At 31.5% G+C, this 18957-nt stretch overlaps 1 protein-coding gene across 1 annotated transcript; it reads left to right on the top strand.

The window, feature by feature from the left end:
• Window positions 1-13687: 13687 nt before the first annotated feature.
• On the top strand, window positions 13688-17437 carry LOC132293029 (protein trichome birefringence). Its single transcript, XM_059790429.1, has 5 exons — window positions 13688-14820; window positions 15642-15834; window positions 15976-16169; window positions 16269-16427; window positions 16697-17437. The coding sequence occupies exons 1-5, from the start codon at window positions 13892-13894 to the stop codon at window positions 17049-17051; spliced, it is 1830 nt and encodes a 609-aa protein (XP_059646412.1). The 5' UTR covers window positions 13688-13891; the 3' UTR covers window positions 17052-17437.
• Window positions 17438-18957: the final 1520 nt, after the last annotated feature.

Genomic DNA, 18957 nt, shown 5'->3' with positions numbered 1-18957 from the left:
GATATGGAGATTTGAGATCGAGTCACCTGAATATGGATATTTGAGAGCAAATGAGAAGGATTTGCTGAAAATCAATGGCGAATGAGAGGATGCTGAGACTGAAAATTAGGGCTTCAAATTTGGGGGTTCTTGGGATATGATGAATATATATATATCCAAACTCAAGACCAAGTCCTCGTTTGCAATTTCTTGGGTTCGTTCTCAGCATATGATGCTCTCAATTGTGAAAATGATTTCTTTCTTCAGGCCAATTATGGATGTATGAGATTTTGATAGCAAAGACTACGAGAATGGTCTGGTTTTGAATGGTGCTTGGACTATAAATAATAATTTATCTTCCCTGCTTTAAGAGTTTTATATCTGGGAAATGATTGTTCTTAGCATATTTCCAAGGTGCTATATAATAAACAATTTGCAGTGATTACTAATGCTCTTTGAACCGTGAATTCAGATTAATTCCGTCGAAAAAAGGTCAACCGTCTATGTTTGGCGATCTTCGACCATAACAAATAACATATTTAAATGGAGAGAGACATGCATCAAATCCGATCAATCCCAATATACAACCTATTTAAATTGGAACCCATTTTGATATTTTTATGTTATTACTTCACAATTTCCTCTCATCTCCTTCAATTTCTTGTTGGCCCCAAGAAATATTATTGACAAGATGGACACAGAGATGAGGGTGGTGGTGGCTGCCGATAGAGAAGAATTACAATTTATATATATATATAATTCTCCACTAATTGAGTTGTCATTCTCTTATTGGTGGAGAATTGTTTTTGTCCACTTCAATAAAATAATTTTGAGTTGGCCAATTTTCATTGGACATAGAGATTATAATTGTTACATCAGCCTATCCAAAAATAATAATACTAATAATTTTTTTAAAAAAAAAATAATTCAACACGAAGGGCTAAATGGTAATTTTTATTTTCTATTAACGGCTCCTTGACGGAGTGCAACAAAATGATAGTTTAGGGAGTTTTACTTATTTCAAGGGGGTTTCTTACAATTGAGTTATAGTTGAGGAGGGTTTAATGCACTTAACCCTAAATATTATTTACCCAAGAAGCAGAAGAAAAAACAAAAGACACAAGAAAAAGAGAAAACAACTATATTGGAATAGGATCATTGCAACCAAACATTCCAATAGTATGTGATTGAAAAATTTGTCTTTTGTTTACAGCTAAACAACTTTTATATGAGGCAATTAATGGGACACAAGGACTTCTTCTGTTCCCTTCAATTTTATTTGTTAATATTTTTTATTTATGCTTAAATTTTTATCATTTTAGGTCATTAGTTTTGTTGGTTACCAAGTGAATGTAGATCAAGAGAGGGTGATTTACCGTTTCTTTATTAGAGTCCACTGTTGATAATTTGGTAATGCCATATGAGTAATTAAAAGTGTGTAAGAGACTTTGGAGTTTAATTTTGGTAGATTTAGAAGTTGATGGAGTAGGTTTCATTTGTACTCTGAAAAGCAAAAGAAGAACTATAGGTGTTAGGCCCCCAATGTGTTCAATGATTGATGTTATGCACATTTCTGCAATCAATCAAGTAATAATTGTGGTCGGTTTTGGATGTGTGTGTTTGATTGACATGTGACTCATTTTTTCTTTAATGTATCTAAAGTTTGCTGCTCTATATTTAAACCAATCTGACCTTGTTTTTCTTCTTCTTTACCAACACATGGATCCTAATAGCACATAACCAAAATGTTTGGAACAATTTACTTATTTCTTGCTTGCTTACACTTGGGATGTCAAGCACCTCCAGTGGTGAAGTCCAGCTGCATGCACTGTCCATGCACTACATTGTTGCTTAATTATGTAAACTGCAACCAAGTGTTGCAGTCAAAGTAATACTTTCTCTTTCAAGCCTCTTTAAAAGGGTTTAAAAGGGCACGTGAGTTTGTGAATTTCTCGTCAGGATTTGAATAATAAAAAAAAAAGGTACCAATACAAGATAAACTGCATGTGAACTAGTTTCAACTCTTAATTCATTGTCATTTTTCTTATCCTAATTTAAGCCTATATTATATATGAATTACTAAAGGCCTAGTTTGATGGGCATTCCCCCACTTTCATTGTCGTCGTCTTCCACCACCACCATGGCATTCCACCACTTCCATCGTTATCGCCTTCCGCCACCATTGTTTAGAATTAATAATGATTATCATTTCATTCTTACGTCATTTCAAACATGCGACCAAATAATAGAATGAGAATGACCATATATTTTCATTTCTGTTCCATTTCATATATATATGCGTATCAAATTAGGTCTTAATTCATATACAAGTCCAATTAATTCATCGGAGTTGAGTAAAAATTTTGTTGGGGATACCGGATATGTAACATGCAGTTAAATAAAATGTTAGAATTGAGAACATAAAATGTTGAGAAGTTGAACAGCTTGGTGGCTCACACGACACCGAGAGTGAGTCCAAGTTCTGGCATTTCATCAATGCTGGCTTTGAAGCATTCTTCTTTTCTAAGTAACCAATAATGAAAAGATTGAAGAAATGGCAGGTTCTCCAATTATTGTTGGTAGTAAAGTAGTAATGCCATAAAATGTCAAATGCCCACCATTTTTACTCCAATAGCTATGGATTTGAGTGGTCCACTTTGAGTAAATTCATTTAAAGGGTAGTGTTCACATTCTGTACAGACTCGTACATACAGTAATAAATATACAAGTAGGTGTCTAACGTTTTTCATGCCACTTCCGTTACAGATGTATAAAAAATATTGTCAAAACCATCTAACACACAAATGCAACACCTTTCATGTGATATTTTGCTTCCCAGAGTTTCTTTCTTTTCTTTTTGTACAAATTCTGTATATGGACTCACACATCCAAAAGGGATTTATTTAATATAAACTTTATTAATATAGAAATTTAAGAAATAACCAAAACGCTTCTTTTTTAGATTTAGTAAAAATGTTAGTATTTTGTTTGTATATATGCTCCGTACTAGATTTTATCTTCATCAAGTCGAAATAAAAAAGGAAAATCATAAATAATCGTCACTTTTTACTTTGCCCATGCCTGATGATATTGGATGGCATGGCACGGAAAATCTCATCGAAGCTGATTTAGGGATATGAAATCACGAGGCAGCAGTAGATACAACTTAGTGGCCCTGTTTCCAATCCGTAGTGGATTGATGTAATGAGTCATCCAAATTGTTTCGAAAATTCCAAAAGTGGAAGATCTGTGACAATTCAAAAGAGTAGATTACAAATAAATGTTGCAAATATATATATATATATATATATATATATATATATATAATTACAAATAAATGTCATGTGATACATTTAATGCTTAGTGAATAGCAACAACAGAATGAAACTCGTCAAGTGAATGAATTAGTTATTCTGTTATAAATAAAAAGGTTAAGGGTAAAAAATATTTCTTCTATTATTGATATAGTTTAAAATAGTTTCTGTATAATGTAAAATATCTCTATAAATAGTTAAGGGTAAAATAGTTATTGGTATAAATAGTTTTCTTATAAATTAAAATTAATAAGTATAAATAGAAGTCATGTAAAATAATCATTTTGTTCCATTTGTGTAAGATTTTTTTTGTTTGGGACGAGAAAAAATAAGAAAAATTACATTTAAGTAGATTTAGGAGTTTTAAATAACAAATCAGTTTATTTTTAAAGTTAATTTTTCAATTTGGTTGAGTTAGGTAAAATAATTACATATGCATTAAAAATTATTATTTAGGTCAAAAATATCCTCTAAATTCTTTCAAAATACAAAAATATCATTCCTAAATCAAATAATTCTTTCATTCATAAAATATGGAAAAATTATATTTTTGAGTTGACTTTCAACTTGACATTTTTACATATGGTATATATATTACCAAAATAAATAAAATAAAAAACAACATATATATATATATATATATATATATATATATATGTGGTTTAGCTTATCCAAAAATAGGATAAGCTAAACCAAATAACCCCAAAAATTGAATATGATATAATTGGATCTGGGCTATAACCTAAGTTAACTCATGAATGAATAGTTTCATCCCGAAAGTTGTCATCAACAACAACAACAACGGAGAATTTGTGATAGTCGGCCGAAGGAGGAGCGTCGTCGTCGGAATACACATTGTTGTGGTTCATTATTCGGTGGTTGTGGGGGTGGGGTTAAGATTTGTGGTGGCGGGGTTGCTTGTGATTGTGGGTGGGAATGGTGGTGTTGTGGAGGCTGCAGGTTGTGGTTTGGGTCTGGATACAGGGTCTCATATTTTAAATTGAAAGTATACTAACCTCGCAGTGTAATTGCACACCTAACTTGAATTGCAAGATAAATGGTATTACTTTAAAATAATTATAGAGTACTATTCATTCATCTTTCTAAGTTCAGAGGCAGAAGCAGAATGAATAATCGAGTACCAAAGCAATTTTAAAACAGATTAATAACCTAAAAGAAAATGTTATTAAAAATTTGATTGTGGAACATTTGATGGGTCCTCATCGCACGTGAATGGGGCCCACTTTCAATAAAACATATTTTAGTATAGATCCCATCAAGAGAAAAGTGCATGGTGGCTCACACCGCATGAGATTGAGTCCAAGATTTATGCACTCAGAAAAATAAATAAATAAACAATAAATAAACTTTGAGAAATTAAAATGCGTGACAGTTGTGAAGTTTCAAATGCTCGCATTTTGTCTTTTTGAATGTCCAAATATTTGATATTTTGTTGTTGTTGGGGGTGATATGTCAGTCGGTGCAGGAAAGTGGTTGGCAAATGTTAGATGTGACTTTAATGAAACTGGGGACCTCTTTCCTCCGCCATTTCCTTTTCCTCCTTTATTTTCGTTGAAGAAAGTGTAACTGTTCTTCAGATTTTTCAAACTATTGTTAAAATTTCAACATAAAGACTTACATTTATTTTTTAAAAAAAAACAGATTAGTTCTCGGTAGTTATACAATCATTTTGAGATATCTTAGCAACAAAAGTAATTAGTTTTTACATTTAATCACTGAATTGACATTTTTTTTTTTTAAGATCTAAGAAAGTCAAATGAATAATTTAATTTATTTTTTAATTTAATGATTAAATGTAAAAAATGTTGTCATCACTCATGACTCATGAGACTCTTTTTAATTCATGACGAAGAGCCTTAAAATGTCATCTCTAGATTTGTCTGTAAATAGCGCATCAATAGGCATTCCGTAGTGGAATAAATTCTCTCTCCATTTCTCTCAAAAACACATATAATTCATTTATTTATTAATTTCTTACATGACAGCGTAACGTACAAAATGGAACTATATATCAATAATGATGGAAGGTTGTTTCCCTTTCTTTTAAACGAGAAATGAATTAGAAATTAAATTTAAAATAAAAAAAAAATCCTTCAACGTTAATCTATAATATTTTTCTCCTGTCATAGTTGATTAATTAAGGAGGATCATTGAATTAGGGGTGAAAGGACAAAATGGAGTCAAAATCAAGTTTTATAAATTAATGAAATTTTATGAAAATCTGAAATGGACATGAAAAATTAATGTACGTTACTCCGTATTTTTTTATTCCCAAAATACACTTCTATTGTCGTACTCACTCTGTCTCATTATAGATGTCCACGTTAAAAATTCACACATTTTAAGACACTAACTTTTATTACATTTGGTTTTCAAATTTATCCATTTAAAATATTATTCTTTGATGGGGTCCACCATTTTGATACTTCAATGTGTTTTATCTTTTAGAGTTAAATTGAGAATGTTAATAAAAATAGTGCATTGATTTTTGAAATGAGACAATTATTATGGGATAACCAAAAATAGAAAAATGGATTACTAATATGGGACGGAGGGAGTAATGAAATTATGCTAATAACCCTCTCATACCTAGACAGAGAAACCCATCTCTGACAATCCTTCCTCCCAAATAAACAACTAACAATCCCATCTGCCATCTCTCTTTCACCCACCTAACCAGCAAACCCATTTTTAAAATAATAATAATAATAAATAAATAAATAAACCAGTAAATCTTTGTTCTCCGTCTCACGTTCTCCAAAACAACTTTTCCTCCAAACTTGATTTAAATCAAAAATTCATATTAGACAAAAAGCAAAATCAAGATCCGAGATAAAAGTCAAAAACCCAACATGAAACATTCTGAAAAAACCAACACAACCTCTGTAATGGTCAATCTACGGCTCGATAATACAAAAGGTTGATGTAAATACTCGTGGATCTACAAGAAATCTTCAAGTGGGTCTGTCAAATCCAAATCACACCATAAAAATTGGAATATTCACAAATGAGAACTGGGTCTTTCTTCATTTTTCTTGAAGGTTTATAATATCAAAGTAGCAAATATCTACCCTTTTTTTTTTTTTTTTTTTTTTTAAAGTAGCAAGTATCCCTTAATTTCTGTGGTTTAGTTGAACTTGGCGACGTTGGCGAGGGCTTGGGTATAGCTTTTGGCAGTGCGGCCATCTTGGCATTACTGCACCATTTTCGGGTGATTATGTCGGAGAATGAGAGTTTGAGATGATTTTCATAAATGTGTTTCTCTTCTCTCTCTAGATATGAGAGGGATAGTAACATAATTTCATAACAATAATAAAATGATTTTTTTTTAAAAAAAATATGATATACAGTAATTTTTCATATCCATATCACACTTTCATAAAATTTTATTAATTTAAAAAATTAAATTTTAACTTCATTCTTTTATCTTTTGGCCTCTCAAAATTTTATTTTTATAAAATTGTCCCTTTATAATACATTTACCAACGAACTTGCGCGTGGAATATCTTTCATGTTTTTCCGAACGTCAACAAAAGTAACAAAATATCTGTTTTTATTTTTTTATTTATAGAGTACGAAGAGGAACTAGTTTTGTACGAACAATCACATATCTCGAGCACGTTAGACTTGACTACAGGCAATGGTAAGTTGCATGGGTCAACCGTGTGTCAATTTGGTTCTCTTTAAAATAAAATTTGACAACCAATCTCTCTCGTCTAGTCAACTGGATATATATGCCTATCAGATGGATTAGTCATGGGAAGCAATCCACGTTGGAGCCCAAACGCGTCAAAATTAGGAATGATAATTTGACCCGCTCTGCAGTTACTCGTCCCATTTCGTTTCATTTTTGACATTTTTAGAGGACCGTTTATTTGAGCAGAAATGATTTGATATAATAAAAATTCAGGTATATTTAGTGTTGGTGTGGGGGGAGGTCACCCTGTACCGCCCCGCCCGTTTAGATAGCAAATTACTTAAATATTCTTATTTCATTAATATATATATATATATTTCACTATATATTAAGTACCCTGTATAACAATATTAAAATAACAAATGAATTTTATTAATAGAAAAATTGCAATGGCAAAGAATTGAAGATGAGGGGAAAAAAAAACGAGCAAATATATTTCAACAATAAATAAATTATGATCTTAAACGGGGCGGGGCGAGTACCCGCGGGGGTAAAAATATTAAACGGTTATGGGAATAGGGTGGAAAGTTCTCTCGTTTTTACAGTTTTGGGTGGGGACGGGGCGAAATTTTTAAATGGTTGCGGGGGCGGGGGAGGGTACACCCGTCCAAACCTGCCCCTGTTGCCATCCCTAGTCAAAATAATTGGATTATTATCTCTCTTAGCGTGTTTGGATTCTCGGAGTTGGAAGGAAACCAATAAATACATAAATAAAAAGAAGAAAGAAAAAATTGAGAAAAAAGAAAAAGTATATCAACAATGAAATAATTAATAATCTAGTTATTATCCCAAAAATAAGATGATTTGAAATAAAAATATAAGGAAGTTAATGATTTTTCAAATTGAATTAAGGAATTATTATTATTATTTACTTACTTTTTTATACTCCCTCAATTCTATATTAATTGTTCTACAACAATTATCCTGTTTTAAATATCAATTCACTATAATATTTCTCAACCTTTCTAATTTACTCGCATACATAGAAATGATAAAAGTAAGATTAGTGTGGACCCACCAATTCAAATAAGAGGATAATTTTATAAATTCATTAATGCAAATGTAATACGATAATATAAAAAATCAATTTGTTAAAAGGTTTGAATTTTCCAACTAGACAATCTGAAATGGGATCCAGAAGGTTAACCAAACTCACTCTCAACTCTCAACTCTCAACTCTCAACTCTCAAGGTCTCATACAATAACAAATTACTACTTTTCTTAAAAACGAAAAAAAAAAAAAAAAAAAAAAAAAAAAATCACATATCAATTTATATTATTATAAAAAGAATATATATTTTTTCATCATGTCCCCTCTTTTGATGTTTACTACACTTTTTTGACAATACTCTGCTTTGAATTTTATTCCAGGTACGGCAAACCCAAGACAGAAAGAGCATCACTCGGCAATTGTCATTGAATTGTAAAACAATATGATGACGGTGTGTCCAAAGCCCATTTTCTGATTTATTATTGAATTGTCCGCTTAAAAATATTGCAGGCACACTCTTCTCCCATTTTTCTTGCAATAAATACACCATCGGAATAAACCTATATTGTTATTTTGATTATCAAAATAACATAAACTAGCTCAAAATTTTAAAAAATATTTGAATTTGAATTGGAATAAAAAAATATAGTCAGTGGTCAGAGGAAGCTCCAGTTGACTGGTGTTGTGGAACATCCCAAGCAATCAATTAGACTGAAAGTAGTGTGTGATCTACACTCTAATTATAATACTAATATTTGATTGATTAATTAATTGATTAATTAACTTAGCACGTACGTACGTAGTTGTAGGTGTAGGTGTGGGTACGGTTATAATACTAATATTTGATTGATTAATTAACTTAGCACGTACGTACGTACGTACGTAGTTGTAGTTGTAGGTGTAGGTGTAGGTGTAGTTGTGGGTACAAATTGGAAACATGTACGTGCCGACGCGGAAATCTACCAAATCGCTCCAATTTTGATGAGAACCGTTGTTTAACAAAACCCACTAATGAGTCATGGAAAACCACGTCAACACATGGAATCCATTCCATTGACGTATTTCTTTGAGAAGTAGTATCCAATTTACCAAGTTTGCCACTACATTACTTGCTTTTTATTTGAAGGATTTGAGACTTCCTTCTGCACTCAAATATTGAATATATTTGCATTTTTTAGAGGGAAAAAAATTAAAATCAAAGTTCAATATAATTGTAAATATATCAAACAGAGTAAATGGTTTTAAAAACAACTTCATCTCGTTATTCTTGTCGAAAGAAGATGTGTATTTATAAATATTAGAGACTTTCATCCAACTTATAATTTAAAGGGAGTGAATATATTTAACTCATATTTTTGTCTTAATTTATTGAAGAGTGAAGAGTATTTTTATATATGATAGAGAGTTTGCCTCTCTCATGTTTGATAATAATTTAAATTACTAAAACAATACTTTCTTTCTTGAGTTAGGATAAGTGCTTGGACTTTTACAAAAGAGGACTACTAATTCGCAACTGTCCTTGGATCGTTGCGGGTTGTGATTGGTTAAAATTACAGTTAATAATTTATTGTTGATGGACTCTATATATATTAAATCTTATTTATTTATGTTTTATATGTGGATTTTCATGAGTGTAAATTTTAACTGAAGTAAATAATACAATTAAATTTTTATTAAAGTAAAAAATGTATAATTGAGTTTTAGTTTAGTTATAAAAGATAGAAGTGAATAGTTTAATAAAGATAGAGGGAGATGGTAAAGATAAAGATAATGGGATAATTACACTTATTGAATTTTAGTTGAACTAAAATTATATGTATAATTGAGTTTTTGTTATTTGTAAATGATAGAAGTGAATGATTTGGCAAAGAGAAAGAGAGAAGTATGGTGGTGATAGGATAATCACATTTTAGAGATAAGATAGTTTGATGAGTGATGGATAATTATAAATGATAAGAAAGGATAAATGATTCGTTTCCAAAAAGAAAAAGAAAAAGAAAAAAAAAACAAGAAGTAAAGCGTGATTTTATAATTTACTTAAATTAAAATTTATAGTTATGAAAATTCACATCTTTAGTATAAATAAATAATATTTAATATATACAGAATCCATCAACAATATAAAGGACAATTGAAAAGAAAAAAGAAGAAGAAGGAACTAATGAATCCATTTAAAGACAACTAAAAAAGAAAGAAAAAAATAATGCAGTGACACAAAATTAGCTATATATATATATATATATAGGGTCGAGATGGAAGCAAGAGAGAAAGAATAATTGTTAATAAAAACAAGGGTAATATTGTTCAATCCAACCGATGTGAGTTGGACGGATGGATCGGCCATACTTTGCAAAACCTTTGATTTTTTTAATAAAAGTTCAATTTTATTTTATCAACTTAAAATTTATGTGTAAATGGTTTCTACTCAACATATTTAGGTCATGTTTGGGGAGCTTTCAGTTTTTAAAATTACTTCAATTGAAAAATTGTTTGGTGGGTAAATTTTTTGAAAATCTTTTAACTATCAACATGATTTAACATGACAATTATATTCTTAATAAATCATGAATAATAGCAAAAAGTTGAGTTGGAATGTACAAAGAAGGGAAGGAAAAAAAAAACATAATTAAAATGATGGAGTGAAATTGCCAATAATGCAACAACGATTAATTGGCATAATAAAACGAAAGAGAGCGATGTCAACAAAAATATCCCATTTTTTATCTTATTTATAACTATAAATCACTTTAATAGCGAAACGTGTAGCCTTCAACAAAGAAAAAAAAATTTATATATATATATATATATATTAGAGAAAGAAAAGTTATTTAAAATTTTATATATGGTTGAATTTTGGATGAGAGATCATAAATCATAAAAATTTTCAAATTTTTAAGTCAAATTGGAGTCAATAGTAATTTTTCTTGTAACTCCTTAATCTCTTTGTTCTTCCTTTGTTGAATCATTTTTCAACAATATTTTTTTCAATAAAGTTCTGTGGAATTTTCCTTAGTATTATTTTTTGGTTAGAAAAAGAAAGAAGAAGATGATATAGAAAAAGAAAGATAAAAGTTTGCAATGAAATTCAGAAATAGAAATATGTTAAATAATGGACAATATAGGAATTTTATATTTATTACTTAAAAAAGTATGTAACTTAGGGGAAGTAAATCAGGCTTTGGTTAATCGGGATTCTAAACTAATGTGACTTTTTAAAGATCCATTTTAAAAAAATTTACCAAACGCTTTCTATTATTGGTAAAGGACTTTATGGGCTTAGAAGCCTGTTTTGAGGCTACAGGAAGTCCAGTCAAACATGCCCTTATTCTAAAGCTAAATTCTTGTAGTCTAGCTGGTAAGATGCCTCTTGTTGGCATTTAGAACGCATGGATTCGAAACTCGGCACCAACTAATTCCCTAACATTTATCCTACAAAAAAAATAAAATAAAAAATTTATTCTAAATAATGTTCTTATCGAACCAAAATTTAATTGCAAATCAGATATATGGTGAAATGAAAATTATAATAGGATTAGAATCGTTTTGACACCAAAATTAGCTAATATAAAAATAAAAATGTCACACTAAAAAAAATTCTATGCCAAATTATTTAAGGATTTGTTCCTTTTCAAGTTTGATTTTGAGTTTGTACCCGCGATGTTTTGTATAGTCTGCTTCTCTTTTTCCGAATTTTGATAGGGATCCAATATCTTCTCACTCACTTGGCTTATTAGGCTCTCCATTTTTTTTTAATTTATTGGAGATTGGCTTTGTTACAACATTTTCTGTGTGTAAATGTTGTTGGATTCATAAACTCTAACTCATAATTTTTAAATTATTTTAAAATAAACTTAAAAATACATTTACACGTATAAATACCATCAATCCCTTCTTAAGGCTAGGGAGGTCAAGTTCACAATCACTAATCGGCCATTATTGTCATCAAGTCGCACCACCATCTAGTTGCTGAAGAGTGATTGTCACTTTAATCGGGACCATAACCCATAGATATCTGAAAAACAGAAACAATGGAGCCTTCTGTTTCAAATAAAAATAAACAACATGTTAGTTAACATAACAGTGTCCATACCTTAAATGAAATAAAAGCACAATTAAACACATGAATGATGCCACCCAATACATTTATGTTACTGACATGGTTGATTTTTGCTTTGAAAACCTATCTGCTCTTCTAAAATCATTACTTGAGCGATATTGCCTATTTGTAGGCGATTGTTAGAAGGAAAAAAAAAAAAATGAAAATAAAATCTCAACATTAAATTTCACAAAATGACTACTCCCAAACTAAGAAAACACCACACTCCTGCAACAGATTTTTTTATTTTTATTTACTTCCTAATTTAAAAGAATTGAAAGGGTAGAAATACAGTCATTTAATATTCTTACCTATAAATCCAAACAGCTATTTGCCGGTTGCTAAAAATATTAACTTCCTTTTAATCAATTCCTTAGAATTAAATCCCTTTTTCATCATATATATATATATATATATATATATATATAAGAGAAAACATCTGTAATGCATTATCGCACAAAGTAAGACAATCAAACACATTCATGTGTATCAGCATACACATACACGCGTATCACTACATAACAATCATACTTTTTAAACTACTTCAAGAATGTCAAAACCCCATACACTCATTCATCATCTTTTCACATTTTTCTTATCAAGACTCCCTCCGGTCTCCATGGACAAGAATTACATATAATATCCCCTCTCCTTCCAACAGTCATCCATTTCAACCTATTACATCTTTTCTCTCACTTTGTGTATCTAAATTCATTTTTTATTTATATAGTCTTTAAATTCAATTCCTCATTGGATAACAATTCCATCCTCAACTTTCCTACCGAAGTACCAAATTAAAAATAAATCAACTTCTATTTATATAGTCTTCCAAACCAACCACAACTTACCTGGTAACAAGTTATCATATCAAACTCAACTATAAAATAACATTCTAATAAAGCCCCCCAAATTTTCTATCTTATACAAATTTTTAGACTTTCAAAGCAGAGAAGGAAACAATGTCTTGTATGTCGGATTTAGTATAACTGGTCGGATTGTTTCAAAATCTCTTTCTCTCAAAGAATCCATACAATTAGAATGGTAAAAATAGGATTCGCCTAAGGTCTCTAATTTCAAAGAATATCAAATGATTGGCTCTAAAAATTTATATCCTTAAATGACTTTTTATTTTTATTTTTTATCCATATGTTCCTCAGTCCTCTTTATACAAATCTGTCCCAAAAATTTATATTTTTAAATAATTTTTTTTTAATAAAAAACTGATAAAACTTTTTATATTATTTTTCAAACTTTCATCTTTTATTAATTTTTTTCGTCTCATTCCTGGCATATTTTATCTCATCACAAGTTCATACTTCTATTCCTTCTTCACTCAATTTACATTTTACTCTCAATTTAGATACGTAAAGAATTCAACAGCTAGGTAGGGGAGTGCAGCCACACATTTGAGAGGTCATACACGTGGTGGCGTTCCCATGGTTAGCTCAGAAAGGTCACGTGATGGTTGTGGCACTTACGCAATTTATCGAAAAACAAGTGGCATCTACACAAAAGGTCCTTAAACCACTTTCCTCGTTACCAAAGGGACAGAAGTCCTCTTCGTCCACTCAAAATTAAAGTGCACCACTCCCTCTCTCTCTCTCTCTCTCTCTCTCAAAAAAAAATAATAAAAATAAAAACACACACACAGTTCACACTGCTTAGACCATTTTTTTTTTTCATCTTAAAAAGGAGTCCTAACGACACCGACAGCTTTCTTCTTTTTCTATTTGCTCTATCATTCTCATCATCACTTTCTTATTTCTGGGACTCTGCACAGAGAGAACCCAAACATGGCGGACGCAACAAAGCATGTACCCATCAATGGAGGAACTCTGATCTCAGACCTCAAGAGCCTCTTCTCCATCTTCAGAACAAAAACAACCAGAGCTTTTGCTTATGGCTTCATGTTTGCTTTTGTTGTTTTCACTGTTTTCTTAGCCTTTAATCCTTCTTCAAATTCTTCCTCTCCATGGTTCACTAACATCTTTACTAGTAGTACTAGTTTAGCATCATCATCAACAAATACAAGTTCATCATCGTATGGATCTCAGTTTTCTTCAAATTTTACTAACTTTTTCCCAAATTCAACCAAACAAGGCCACAACGTTACTTCTCTCCCACCCCCAACTAATACTTCCAGATCTCAAGACACTACGTTACAATCACCCAATTTGCTTACAGAACCATCCATTCCCAAAAACCAGACTCGAGATAAAGTTGAAGTCTTGAAGCAAAACCAGAGCACAATTGTGGCACCAAAAGCTCCGGTGACGGCAAATCACACTGTGGATTCACTACCAAAGTCAGACCAGAACCCAATTGCTGCACCGAAAGCACCGGTGACGGCAAATCAAACTGGGAATTCACCACCGAAGTCAGACCAGAACCCAATTGCTGCACCGAAAGCACCGGTTACGGCAAATCAAACTGGGAATTCACCACCGAATATTGCTCAAAATGTGGATTCCAATCATACATCTTCTTTGACGAAGAAACCTAATTCTGGTGCGACTGTGAAACAGAGGAGTGATAATTTGGTTGATTCTCTAATGAATTGTGATATATTTGATGGGGATTGGGTGAAAGACAATTCGTATCCGCTCTACAAACCAGGCTCTTGTTCGCTGATTGATGAGCAATTCAATTGTTTTCTTAATGGTAGGCCTGACAATGGCTATCATAAACTCAAGTGGAAGCCCAGGGATTGCAGTCTTCCAAGGTACTCGCTATGGTTTCACTATTATTTTTTTATTACTATTTACGGGTTTTGTTTTGGTTTGTCTGTTCAATTTTCTGGATTTGGTTCACCTCATATTAGTAAATAGAGACTTTCCAACCATTTTCTGTTCATTTAAGTAATCTGTTTTTTTGAATTTCTATGATTTGAACTTGATAGATCCATTAACAATATGTTTCTAGTTTTTGTTACAATAAGATCTATATTCCTATCTCTAATTTTTTTATTTAAAAAACTTACTTTAATGGGTTTTCTGTCATCTTATCTTTTGGGATCATTCAATTGAAATTTGAATTGATCCATCAGTTTAATTTTTTGGGTTTTGTTTTGGCAAGTGTGGTATTTAGTGAAATTTTACTGGTTTTTTTTTTTCTTTTCCTTTTCCTTTTAAAATTTTTATTCTTTTTTTAGTGATTTTTTATTTCAAGTATTTAGGTTATGTTCTGTTTAGAATGATATTGTATGAATTTACTCTTTTATGTTCATTTTCATGTGTGTTTTTCTTTACCTTTTAAAACTTTTATTATTTTTTTTTTAGTGATTTTTAATTTCAAGTATTTAGGTTCTGTTCTGTTCTGTTCTGTTCTGTTCTGTTTAGAATGATAATGATATTGTATGAATTTATGATCTTTTTGCTCATAATAAGTGTTTGGTTTATTGGTCTTTTTGGTAAATGTTTAAGTTTCTGGATTTTTTTTTTTTTTTTTTTTGCTCTAATAAGAAGGAGGGGGTTGGGTTTTTATAGTAATTAAATTTATAGAAATATTTTAATTGACGCTGCTGGTGAAACTTGGCATATACAGGTTGGATGGAGGTCATATGTTGGAATTGCTGAGAGGTAAGAGATTGGTTTTTGTTGGGGATTCTCTGAATAGGAATATGTGGGAATCTCTGGTTTGCATCTTAAGAAACTCCGTCAAAAATCGAAAGAACGTTTACGAAGTATCTGGCAGACACCATTTTCGAACAGAAGCATCTTATTCTTTTGTATTTAAAGTAAGTCAATCATATTACTATTTGTTTTCTTTTCTCAATGAAATAGTTTAATCATCATTGAATGTTTGTTGTTAATTGGGATGATAAGTAGTTAATGCAATGAAGAAAACTTATGTTTCTGATGGTGCATTGGATTGGCAGGACTATAATTGCACAGTGGAGTTCTTTGTGTCTCCATTCTTAGTTCAAGAATGGGAAATGCCAGACAAGAAGGGATTGAAGAAGGAAACTCTTCGCCTTGATTTAATTGGGATGTCTGCTGACAATTACAAAAATGCGGACATCATTATCTTCAATACCGGACACTGGTGGACTCATGAGAAGACTTCCTTAGGGTAAAATCCATAATTAGTTTGAAATTATAGAGATCAGTGTCATGATTTCAGAATAAATTGTAATTTTCAGAGAGACTTGACGAGGATGAAAAATTGCAGGAAAGACTACTATCAAGAAGGTAGCAATGTGTACCATGAATTGAATGTTCTGGAGGCATTCCGGAAAGCATTAACAACATGGGGAAGATGGGTTGATGCGAATATAAATCCGAAGAAGACCCTAGTATTCTTCAGAGGTTATTCAGCCTCTCATTTCAGGTCAGAGAACAATAATAATAAATATGTTGATTTTCTCAATTTCCCCATTCATTTCCATTGTTTTTAGTTCGGCATCAGTAAAGAGTTCAAAGAAAATGACAACTGTAGTAGTATTTTCTTGTTGACCATTAATTTAGTTCTTCACCTATAAAACAAACACTTTGAAGATAAGAACAACATAAAATGCATATATAATGAAGACAACTGTTTTTTTTTATTATATTGGTTTCATCACCATGACAGTTGGTGCCTTTGTCTTTCTTCTGCAGTGGTGGGCAGTGGAATTCTGGTGGGCAATGTGACAATGAAATTGAACCTATTAAGAATAAGACATATCTAATGCAATATCCGCCGAAGATGTCAGTACTAGAGTCTGTGTTGAAGGGGATGAAAATTCACGTCTCTTATTTGAACATCACAAGATTGACAGATTATCGGAAGGATGGTCACCCATCAATTTACCGGAAGCAAAATCCATCCAAGGAAGAAAAGATAAAACCATTGCAGTTCCAGGACTGCAGCCATTGGTGCCTTCCCGGAGTGCCTGATGCGTGGAATGAGCTTCTCTACGCGGAGCTTTTGATAAACCAGAACCAGAAACAACAAGAGAAGAAAAGACCATAGGTGGTGACGAAGCACATCTCAAGAGGCTATGTTTATTGAAATATTGAGTTGAGGCACAGATAGACATATGCATGCATTATACTTGGTTTTTATTTCTGTTTGGGGAGGAGTATAGAAACAAACATGTACTTGGAGAAGATGAAGATGGATCCAAGAAAGTGTTTTTCAGTATAAATTATGAGAAGAGAGAAGCAACGTATAGAAGTGAAGTGGTACCCCCCTTGAGAGAGAGATCTCTAATTGTTTATATGTATGGGAAATAGGGATTTTGTTTGGATAAAAAATTAACACTCTAAAGTTATTTTTTTAAGTCTCAAGAGCTTAGAGATTGTAATTACAATTGTTCAGTTTGTTCATCCCAATAAAATAAAGTGGATTTGTTGTAATTTATTCTCGCTCATTCCCTCATCTTTGTCTGATTTCATTGGGTTTCTTAATAATTTAGGTGGTCAAGCTTGTAAGTATATGTGTTTTCAAAGTCATAGTCACTGTTTTTTGACTGAAAGCAGGACGCATCTCAACTTGATAATGACACGAACTGTGTTTGCTCCCTTTGATAAGTAGAAAAAATTATACATTGTTTGTTTTTTGGGTCCCTACTTCACATGGGATGTTTGATTATATATTCCGGTAATAAGAATCAAATTTATAATATTCTATATTGAGACTAAATTGTCGGTGTTTAGCGCGTTGTGACAAGAGTGAGTCATTACTTATTTATGGTGGAGCTCAATTATCACATGATAATGATATAATCAAATCAGGGATATATACCTATCCTTTGATCTTAAGCAACACTTTTCCTGGGTCATTTTCGCCACAAGCCACACACCAATTGGTTGCAAATGCATTTACTTTGTTAAACTTATCCCAGATATAAACTTGGCTAACCTAATGTGCTCCGATTTTTGTTAAATTATGTGTGTTTTATATTATTGTTCACACCATACAAAATAATTCTACAATACACAGTCTCAATGTTTCAAACTTTGATTTTCTCTCTTTTTGGTTAATAATTTTTTTACTATCTTCAAGTCTCAGAGTATCATTTTATTTTTTTTTTCCGTTTAAGCCCTTCATTAGTTAGGCTTTTGACATCAAATTTATGTTATCCCACTTAATGAGATTGAACATTTAATTAAGATGACATTTCATGAAAGTAAAATTTACCCAAAACTCAATTAGGCAGGCACATGGAATTGGAAGTATCTCCGTGTGTCCCGGAACGGGAATTATTCTTACCAAAGGACAAGGATATCCTCGCTTTTAAAAAATACTATATAAAATATAATAGGTTTAATGGTAATTCTTGGAACTATTATATTACTGACAACATAAACATGAACTGAGAATATGTGCACAGAAAATTCACATGCTGTGGATGATATTTATTTTATTTATCGACCTATGTTCATTCATTAGACTATTTTTTATTTCTTATTTTTTTTGGGTTTGGGTAACTCACGCACATCTCACAAATTATTTGCTAAGTAACTCACACATATTTCACAAATTACACCACTAAAAAGCCCTTCGCTTTAATTCCATTGGGTTAACCGGATCAAAAATAATAATAATACTATTGTGATAGGGTCCATTGGTGAACTAGACGAATTTGACTGGCCTTTTGCTATAAATATATAATAGTATATATGATGTCATATGTCTTGGTCTGGCCCAACTCAGCCCGTATGCCGAAAGATGTTTTGAGGTTGAAAATTAGTAGTATGTGTTTAGATGGACCCTTTTCTTCTGTTCTACAAATCTGGGCCTGATGATTTGACCGGACCGGGCCAGTAAGTGATGCCCAGTTTCTGGTAGGCTCATAATGGGTCCTCGTACCTAATCAGCGGTTCTATTTATGTAATGGGTTTTAACCCAATACATTTTTTTTATAAATAAATTC

Source organism: Cornus florida, unplaced genomic scaffold (assembly GCF_030987335.1).
Source record: "Cornus florida cultivar Cherokee Brave unplaced genomic scaffold, ASM3098733v1 CherokeeBrave_3.0.0_Hap2_Chr02, whole genome shotgun sequence".
Lineage (NCBI taxonomy): Eukaryota > Viridiplantae > Streptophyta > Magnoliopsida > Cornales > Cornaceae > Cornus > Cornus florida.
The sequence above is the reverse complement of the archived record's forward strand: the minus strand, read 5'-3'. Positions and strand labels throughout refer to the sequence as shown.

Coding starts and splice junctions, on each gene's coding strand:
- LOC132293029 (XM_059790429.1), top strand. CDS start 13,892: ATGGCGGACGCAACAAAGCATGTACCCATCAATGGAGGAACTCTGATC. Junction 14,821..15,641: donor AGGGATTGCAGTCTTCCAAG/GTACTCGCTATG, acceptor TGGCATATACAG/GTTGGATGGAGGTCATATGT. Junction 16,170..16,268: donor CATGAGAAGACTTCCTTAGG/GTAAAATCCATA, acceptor GAAAAATTGCAG/GAAAGACTACTATCAAGAAG.